We start from the raw sequence: 10,217 nt of genomic DNA, 5'->3' as shown, positions 1-10,217 counted from the left end.
TTTCACCCTTACACGTTTTTAGCTTGAACAGAATCAAAAGTTCTGGACAGACAGTGAAGTGAAGTGAAGTACCAGGAGAAATTCACTGATTTAAAAGTTCATTGCTGTTTTGCCCCTTTAAAAAAAAAACCCACAAAAAACAAAAACCCCAACACCCTATTCCATATGATGGACAAAAATCAGCATCTTGACACGTTAGTCAAATTAGCCTGTAGCTGTCCTCATTCCATGAGTTTCTATGCACGAGATGGCAGAATTCAGTCCTTAGTTTGCCGTTGTCATTGTATCGTGACAATCTCTGCAGTATAAATTCTTTGGCTTTTGATCATGTCTAACATAGAACATCTTACACACCAAAGAATAGATCCATAATATAATCCAAGGCACCACAGAGTGCATGGTTCTAGCATTCCAACTTACCAACACTTACAGCTTGGAAAAAGGTTAAGGCTCAAGAAGATCAGGGAACTATTTTACACTACTATAGAATAGCTGAATGGAAAAAAAAAATAAACATTTTACTACTTGTTGTTCTCTAAGTACGCTGAATAAGGAGCAGGTCAGCACAAAATCTGGATTCAGGCGAGGGTAGGAAACATGTCGTCCAGCTCTGAAGTGTAACTGATTATTTAATATTAACAGAGCAGTTGGAACAGCACCTGTTCACTTTGGCTCTATAGAAGCAGAGCACAGTTACTCCTCTGGAGCTGGACAGAAGCAGCCTATGAAAATCCACCTGACATGTGTACATGATGGCACCAGTAATGTTCAGGCACATGGTACAGTACCATCACTTTCATTATGGCTAGACCTCCCAGGCTGAGAGGATTAACAGGGAACAACCAGCTCATGGTGGTCTGGTATCTTCCAAAGGGGTGTGTGTGTGTGTGTGTGTGTGTTTTCAGCCCCCCTGTGACTTTCCATTTCTTAACCAGCAGCTATATTAAGACAAATAGGGTTTAAGTACAGTTGTAGATGCAAAAGTGATTCAACACAACTGTAGCTTTTACCTTTCTAGTAATGGTGGGCAGTTTGGAAGGATTACTTTTTAACCAAAGCTAACCTGAAGACAAAAATATTCTACTGGTGCCCTTAAGCTGGTTTTCTTAATATATTTTAGTCTCAAAGGAAACCATTTACACTTCATTGCGGGAACACAGAAATGCAGTAATACTACCAATGCTGAAAATAGTCTCAGTTTGTACAGTAACTACTTGTTAGTTTTCCTTCACACACAGGGTAGCATGTCTTTAACACACACACACACACACACACACACACACAGAGGGAAGATACCAATGTTTAGTACATTCAGTTTCCTAAAAACAAACAAAAGAAAATGCCCCAATCCGTGCCCCCTCCCCCCCACCCCAAATATACTATTTGAAAATTAGCAATGATTGAATTCCCTCAGCTACCATCCAAAGACAGCCAGGGATGGAGCATCCACACTTTTATTACAATTCATCCCTTGCCTGGCGCAAGACGAAGCTGTGCAGTGATTCAAGGTCTCTTGTTCCATTGTGTTCACTGACTTTCTTTCCACCTCGGAAAAGCAGAAGTGTAGGATAACCACGTACCTTCAAAAGACACACACACACAAAAAAGAAACTTGTTACTAATGTCCAAATTGTATTTACCTGACTCTGAAAAGTCACCAAACTCCTCTAAAACAATAACCTGTTTTTAATTAAAAAAAAAAACCCAAACAAACAGAACTTCCAATGCCAACTTGCAATTTCTGAACACACATCAGTAAATGGGATAATACATATTCCTCCAGGCTCTTCCCTTAGCAGCTGGGAATGGCAGCTCCAGCTCTGTCTTTGCTTGTCTGCCTACCATCACCAGAAGACCTTTTTTTTTTAATTTTTTTTTTTTCTAGGAACAGAACTTTGCATCAGCTACCACAAAGCACTGCTTTGGTGCTTTCACAGAGGGCAGCTTCTTAAATTAGGGATTTCTTCAGCTTTATCTAATAATAAGAATAACCGAGTCTGAACAAACAGTCCAGGAAAGAAACAGTGTCACCAGGTGCTGTTTTCAACCACCTCTTTTTTTTTTTGGGCTAATGGAGAACACAGCTGCACTGTCACCAGGCACTCGCAATGCAGCAGCCTCTTCACATTTGGTACACAATACTATCCCCTTCAGTTCAGATCTTTCACACTTACAGAAAATCTGTTGCAGACATTACGTTCCACAGTGCAGTCTACTTTGGCTATTTTGACATCAGTTAAACCTGGAAATTGCTCTTTGGCAAGGTTCTCCCAAGTTGGAGCCAAGTTCTTACAGTGACCACACCTAGAAACAAAAGAGAGAGATTTGTTTAGCAGATATACCTTCCAGTTTATCTCTACTGTCTTGCTGCAAGTTTAACTAGCTGCCTTTCTTATCCCCTAATGATTTGGCCCTCCAACTCCCTTGGACTATTATGTCAGTAAATGAGCTAAGAAAACGAGGGATTTTATTTAAGTTAAGCACTGAAGTAGTTTCTAGCCTTCGTTAGTCTCATCTGGAATGGTATTCTGGATGTTGGTTCATTAACATTTTACCCTACAGAAAAATATGAAGCCAAATAAAGATGAGCACAGAGAATATTTAAATGAATTTTTTTTTTAAAAAAAGGCACTTAGAAACAAACATATTTTAAGTAAGGCACAGAGTGTCTGTAGTGCAAATTAAGTTTTCAGGTAGCATATGCCAATTGTGCTAAAGCTACATGGCCCAAGTTTAATTATTTAAATGAGATTTTAATTTCCGTACTAAACTTCTTCCAGTTCCTAATGGCCTCCTTGACCAATGTAGCATCATTTTATGCCAGAAATTCAATTTTAATAGAGGCATTTCTCAATACAGGTTCTGTTTTTAAGGAACACTCCAGTAGTTTAATGTACTTTTTCACTGAAGGTACGTTGAGGTTTAACCATTACCACTGTACTTTCAGGTAGATCTGCAATGGAATTGTTTGATAGTCAATAAGCTTCACTTAAGCAGATGGAAAAAGAAAAATATCAAGCTCTATTCTGTTTTGCATTAAATAGAGAATAATTCCAGTTATATCATCAATAACACCAAAAAGCCTATTTCTGTTTTATTCCCTTATGTGTCTACAGTAATGTGAGAATGCAGCCCACAGAGTACACACACTGAAACACTCGTGTCGGGAGAGAAAATGATACTGTAAAATGGCAGGAACTATAGTAAAGTATTAATTTTGTTTATATTTTGAACTTGGCTTAGCCAAGTTCATAACTTGAACTTCTTACTGCCTTCAAGAAGAATTCCCAAAGCACTTTAGACTTTAAAGCTGCATTGCTCATTCTGTTCTAACCCAGCTGCACCTTAACTGGGTTATTAAAACAGCCCAGTAATTGCCTCGAGGCTGGATAAGGGCATTTACAAAAATAAGGAAAGATGTCTCTGCAAAAATGTTATTAATACAAGCCAGTGTGTATTTAAACCACCTTGTTACTGCACAGTGACAGTATAAAAGCATTTCTGACCATGCACAAAAACTACTAGAACGGGATGATTTTATGCTTACTATGCAAGTTAACATTATTATTTATCCAAAACTAACTGAAAGACAGAATTAGCAAGCAACATAATAAGTGTTTGCTGAGCCCTACATCAGTTAATCCACGTGGAAGAGAAAAAGGTCGTTTGTACGCAGAGTGCTACAACTGTATACATGAGCCTGACTGTCAGAGCTAAAACGACTTTCAGAGCTCAAACCAGGATACCAGCTACATAAATACAGGAAGTGTTTTCCTAAACGGTGGCTTTCTGAACACTGGAGCCAGGGAGCACACAGCAGTTTAAGAACTTGACGCTCTGCATCCTCAACCACCGTTTCTCAGCCTGCCACCCACCACTGATCCTATCTGTGAGATCCAGCAGCCTCCCATGAGAATCTCACGAGATGAGGAGATGGTTAAAGTGTGGTATTATTATGAAAAGTTAATTAAAAAAGGAGCATGTCTTCATCTCAAACTTTTCAAGAAAAAGTTTCTGAGATAATGAACTCCTGCATCAGAGCACTGGAACAGGCTGCCCAGGGAGGTTGTGGAGTCTCCTTCTCTGGAGACATTCAAAACCCACCTGGACACCTTTCTATGTGATCTCATTTAGGTTCCTGCTCGGGCAGGGGGATTGGACTGGATGATCTTTCGAGGTCCCTTCCAATCCCCAACATTCTGTGATCCTGATTCTGCCAACAATCCCTGGGTTCAGAAATCAGACTGGCAGCTGCTTTGTGCACTGATGTCAGCTGAATTCACCAGCAGCACAGGCACAGATTGAATCTCAGTCCCTCACAGTGCACAGAAAGGATAAAGCGATTGAAGAAAGAGCAATAAACATGAAGGGGTGTGTGTGTGTGTGTGTGTGTGTGTGTGTGGGCAGGGTATTTCTTAACACAGTGGTGGCATATACTTGCCCACATCCAAAAGCAGATCTTTCAGATGTAAGAGCACAGAACTGGCTCTCAAGCAGCAAACCACACTGCAGTAAAAAGGGTGACAACACTGGAAAAGCCTGCATCATTAGGATTATGTAAAACAAAACTTTCCCTGGTACTTCTTGCCTACAGTAAGAAACACATTTATGCCTACTGTCCAAGTTCAGCTGTAATTATTTTGATACTCCTGAGCACATTTAAATACAGGTTGCATTTGCTTGTGTTGCTTTGTAATGGTGACCTTTCACCATCACAAACAAAAGATCTTTTAAAATTTTACATACTGCATTAATGGGATGGCTAGCGATGAAATCAGAGATGTGTTATCTTTCACACAGCAAAATACAGCTTAATTTTAATCTCTCCCCCTTACCCTAGGCTTCCTTCTACTGGCTAAGAGAAAGAAATGTGCAGAGAGAGTTAGAACTTGGTTGGTTTTTTGGTTTTTGTTGGGCTTTTTTTTGTCTCAGAAGGGAAATAGTAAGAAAGGGGAGCAAATATTTCTTCTGTGAGTTTGTAATACTTAGGTCTTACCACAGCTTAGGTCCCAGGCTGTGCTGGATGTCCCAGTAATGGCAGGTGCCAGGTAGGACATTACTTTATTTTCCTCCCAGTGCTTTCCATTGAGTGTCTACACCTACACCATCTGCACTGGACATTTCTACCTTGGGTCATTATAAGAACATACTACATGGAATATACTCTTAAGATCTCAAAATTGTCACTTCTGCAAATTAGGTTTTTGTCAGTTATTTGAAGAGTAACAGACAATTATCCATAGCTCTACAGTCTGTACCAATTCCCAGGTGCTCAAATGAGGCTTCCAAAAGATGTTGGTTGTGGCAGGAGAGGGCCCAAAGCCCAGCACGCTCTTCTTTCTCAACACTAGTGATACGTTCCCCTCACCTTACCCTAATCAAGGGATAGAAGCACGGTAAGCCTGCAAAGAAAGCTTCATGCTCCTTGTTCCCCCACATTACCCGGCTTCTCTGTCAGCCTTTCCGCAGAGAGGGATCCCAAGAAAGCTAAACCAGATTGAGCTTTTTTTTGCTGTAACTCTTGCCAACACACACAATCTTCAGTTAATTCATGTTTTAGATCCAGACAACAAATACAGTACTACACACAACTCAGAAGACCTACAGCAACTAATGTACTGACAGCTCAGACCAGCAATAATCCTGAACAACAACAGGTACAAACTTCTTACCATGGAGCGTAGAATTTAATAAAGGTGATCCCTCGAGCAATGGTTGCATCAAAGTCTTTTTCAGAGAGAGAAAGCACTGCAGCCTGTTAAAAAAAAAAAAAAAAGAGTAAAAACTTTTTGTATATATAACATCAGACAAACAAGCTTTTAGCTACATGAAAGGAAAACTCAAACTGTAAAAGATAATATTATTGAAAATATAAACTAGAGTAGTAGCAGCACACCTCACTTTCACCGCTCAGCTGCTTTCTTCCCCTAGAGAGATGTAGAGAAATGTGTATTTCACGCTGAATTACACACAGAATTGGAGAAACAAAACACCCCTATTTTCAGGGGATTTGCCTGTATCCGAGTTTTTAGTTGGGAAAAATCACCTTCATTTTACTACAACGTCATGCAAATGTTTCAAGGAACAGCTCTGAGAGGAGCTGGCTTAATGCACATAATGGCCATCTGAGAGTTCAACGAGGTATTTAAGGCACACTAGTGATGTCTTGGCAGCTGTTCTCCCTCTGCTTTAGCCTGGTGGTGCACACACAGACAAAACTGTTACCAGAAACACGTATTTGGCTGTCAAGACAACATCACCACACCACACTCTCATGGCCACCAGAAGAATTTTTACTCCTGATAACATTGGTGGGAGCGATGGGAGGATAGCACGTTGCTTACAGACGGTCTCATATGAGAGCACAAACAAACATCGGGTTTTTTTGTGAGACCCTTAAGGGTGGGAGGGCTTGAAAATAAAATAAATAAATAAATAACTCACATGCCTATAAAAGCTTTAAATTCCAATTAAAGCAAAAGAAAAACAAAAGTGCAACAGACAGTATTACCAATTCTACTTTAAACCCAGTAAGAGTTTTATGAAGAAAAGCCAAAAAGAAACTTGAAATTATCCAGTACCTTTAAACATTTCTGGAAATAATTGTTAGTTCATGATATTAAGTGATTTCATTAAGTTGAAGTGTTACTACCTCTAAAGAATTACTTAGAAATTATAATTTCTAATTATTAAATAATTACAAATAATTAAAAGAAGAAAAAATGAGCAGTAAATATGTATTCTATTCCAAATTTCCCACACAGATATCTAAAACAGATGTTCCAAACATCATTTACAATCTAAAATACCAAATCTGAAATAACATTTTCCCCACCATCCACACAGTAAAACACATTTTAAAGGTCTGTAGTTTACTATCAGAATAGCAATGTGAACTATGTGGCCACAAAAATAAGTTTAATATCAGATAGCTCAATTTTAGCTTGGGTTCTTAAGAAAAGACATTTTAGGTAATCACATAATCTGAACATCTGCTGGTCACGCTACCTTAATCCATCTGGATCATTTTTGAGTAATTTTAGTGATGTCTGGCAGGAGAGAAGTCTCACGGACATAACAGTAAACCTTCTGTGAAAGGGCTGTCAGGTACTTGGCCCATGTAAGACCTGAGGAGCTCCACCTGAACATAAGGAAGAACTTCTTTACTGTGAGGGTGACTGAGCCCTGGAACAGGTTGCCCAGCGAGGTTGTGGCATCTCTCTCCCTGGAGATGTTCAGAAACTGTCTGGACAAAATGCTGGTTCATGTGCTCCAGGAGTCCCTGCTTGGGCAGGGTGGTGGGACTAGATGACCTTCAGAGGTCCCTTCCAACCCCAACCATTCTGTGATTCTGTAGGGACTCAACTCTGGGACACAGATTTGGAGTTGGAACTCATTGCCTTTGCTCCTGTGGTACCAGCTGTGGGCTGCTGATGGTAAATGCAGTCAGTGTTTGCTGGCTAGATGGACTGGCCCTCGTTTCAAAATTCATGAAAATAAAACCAGAACCAAGATGTCTTGAAGACGAGAGACCAAGAAATGGTGGCATCCAAAGCTGCGATGTAAAGATGCAAAGATAAAGCTGAGGCCTACACTGTGTCTACTATTATTTGTCCAAAAAAAAAAATCCCCTCACAATCTTCTCCTGCTTGTATGTGGGCTGGTGCATGCAAGGCCCAAGTGGGAATTTGCATCACATGTTGTTTGTGTTATTTCTATAAAAATAGAAAGACAACTAATTACTTTCTGCATTGTACTAATACCAGCTTGTTAGGATCTTCCAAAAAGGAAAATTGAGGGGTATGAAAATTGCAAATCTATGTTGTCTATAATGTTTGGTAAGGCACTTTATGCAACCTGAGTAATCCTGCTGGAAAGGTCAGCTGGGAAAGGTAATACTGTCCTGTGAGAAGCTGCTTATAAACTGTATTTTTATTAATAATATTGATGATTTTAAATCACATAAGTTAATTCTGTGTCAGAAGGGAGTGTAAATCACCGTCCCTTATTTTCGAGGCAGAAGGATATTTTCCACATTTGATGAAAAAGAATGCTTGAAAACCATCCCTGATTTCTCAACCTCACCCATTTTACATTCAGCTACAAGAAAAATGGCAGGTGAAACACCAAAGTGATTAAGAAAACCCCAGAAAACTAAATGACATGAAGTACAACTATGCAAAGGCGACTGATAGTTATTCCTGCCAATTCCCTGGCAACATTCATAACCCCTGTAGCTCCTACAACCAGGATTCAAGTAAGCCTCCAAATCTGAGGAGTTTTCTTGTCCCAGGACACATTACCTTACCACATAGAATCATAGAATGGTTTGGGTTGGAAGGGACCTTAAAGATCATCCAGTTCCAACCCCCCTGCCATCAGCAGGGACACCTTCCACTAGACCAGGTTGCTCAAAGCCTCGTCCAGCCTGGCCCTGAACACTTCCAGGGAGGGGGCATCCACAGCTTCTCTGGGCAACCTGTTCCAGATCAGTCTGCATAATCTTAGCTTGTTTGTTGTTTCTGCAGATGGTAAGTATAGGACTCTGGCTTTTTTTAGGGGCTTAGCAGTGTGTGCCATACTCTTGGGTTCAAGTAAGAATCTTGCAAGAAACATTCATCTCCATAGTGATGAAATAGGCTGTCATACAAACTGAGGTGCCAGCAGGTCCGCAGACCAAAAAAGACCACATTTATGCCACTCTATCTAAACAACTTATTGCAACTGTAAAAAAGGAGCCAGATTTTTTTTTCCTTCTCCAATTCATCAGGTTAGTAAAGGTATCACTAGGAATTATGGTCTGATTCCACTCATTAATTACTAAAAAAACCCCAAAAACCAAAAATAACCAGGGAAGTATTTGGTACAGTTTACATCTAGAAATTGTCAAGCAACCAGAGAGAAACACATGGAAGACTTGGACAGGTTGCTGAAAAGCTCTGAACACTTTTAACACCACTGCAGAGTGCAGGAGCACTTACCTCAACACGGGTGGGCTCTGTGGGTGGCTGTGGGGCTTCGGTGGGTTTATCTGCTGGTGGCTCTTTCCCAGAGCTCTGTAGTTGGGAATCCACATACTCCTTTAAGGAATCAAAGTCCCTCTTCCCTTTGTACTGGTCACCCTACAATTACAAATACTTTGTGCAAGTGTGTATATGCAGTTAATCTAGCAAATAAATAATTATCAGCAAAACATAAGATTTCCAAGTGTAAGCATATTCATCATAAATGCAATTATCTAGTCATTAAACCTCTCCATGGCATTCCATTCACTCCACGTCTTCACGATTTGCCAAAGATTCTTCTGTACCAAAAGGGAACAATCTAAAATTTCCTTGAAATGAAAGGTATTTTAGAAATGTAGAAGCGAATTTCAGAAACTTCTCCATTTTGACTTTAGTCTCTCACTCTAGCCAGCATTTTCAAGGCTTTATTTTATGGAACCTCATTTTTTTTTTTTCTTTTCTGAACCTAAAGCTACAGAAAGGAACAATAAAATACCCATCGGTGTTTGGTGATGGTCTCTGTTACCATGAGAGCTCTGTCCAGTGTTTTGACAGGGTTGAAAGATTGACTTGTGTTTCACCTGACCTACAGAGCTGCTCCTCTGGCCCCACACACTTGTCACACATCCATGGAAAACCCAAACAGTAAGGCAGTGCTCTCTGGGCAACTAGGTTCACCTTGGAGCAAGAGACAAGAGCTGCCTGCTGCAGGCCAGGGAACTCCAACAGCACCACTCTTATGAAAATTAAGTCACACTTTTGATCCTGCATGTAAAGCTCTCAACCAGCCAGATCTTCAAGAAGCCACAGTTTGCCATAGATGCTTCCCCATATCTCAGGTACTTTCACAACTCTAGAGAACAAGAAATCAGAGCACCTCTGAGCAGTTTCTAGTCTTAAATCCACAGTTAGCCATCTCCATACCAGCTCTTGCATGATTGCCCTCCACATGCTCTTTGAAAATTAGTACAAATTTCTCTGTTCAAAAGAGAGATCATCTCTCTGAGACGCTACACATCCATTTTGGATAAAGCTCTTGAGTTTTGGTCCCATGAGGTGTGAGCTGCAAGAGGTATTTCCTCTCTCAGATGAGAAGTAACTCTTCAAGAAAGAACATACAATCTTCCATATGTTGGAAGGAAGAACAGACACCTCTGCAACTATTTCCTGTATGTTTTGAACTCTACACATTTTCCTTCTTTTGTCATAGAC

General features: G+C 40.2%; 1 protein-coding gene across 1 annotated transcript in view; it reads right to left on the bottom strand.

Moving 5' to 3' along the window:
• Nucleotides 1-1,457: 1,457 nt before the first annotated feature.
• The window catches only part of TXNDC5 (thioredoxin domain containing 5), a 20,634-nt gene continuing 11,874 nt past the window's right edge, over nucleotides 1,458-10,217 (bottom strand). Inside the window, exons 6-9 of the mRNA XM_029086147.1 lie at nucleotides 8,982-9,122; nucleotides 5,673-5,755; nucleotides 2,175-2,304; nucleotides 1,458-1,580 (exon numbers count right to left, since the gene is read on the bottom strand). Of these exons, the coding sequence (XP_028941980.1) occupies nucleotides 1,458-1,580; nucleotides 2,175-2,304; nucleotides 5,673-5,755; nucleotides 8,982-9,122 (477 nt within the window). The remainder of the gene's footprint in view (nucleotides 1,581-2,174; nucleotides 2,305-5,672; nucleotides 5,756-8,981; nucleotides 9,123-10,217) is intronic.

This window comes from Antrostomus carolinensis, unplaced genomic scaffold (genome assembly GCF_000700745.2).
Source record: "Antrostomus carolinensis isolate BGI_N321 unplaced genomic scaffold, ASM70074v2 scaffold27397, whole genome shotgun sequence".
In the NCBI taxonomy this organism is placed as follows: domain Eukaryota; kingdom Metazoa; phylum Chordata; class Aves; order Caprimulgiformes; family Caprimulgidae; genus Antrostomus; species Antrostomus carolinensis.
Note: the sequence above shows the minus strand (reverse complement) of the source record. Positions and strands in the feature narration are given on the sequence as shown.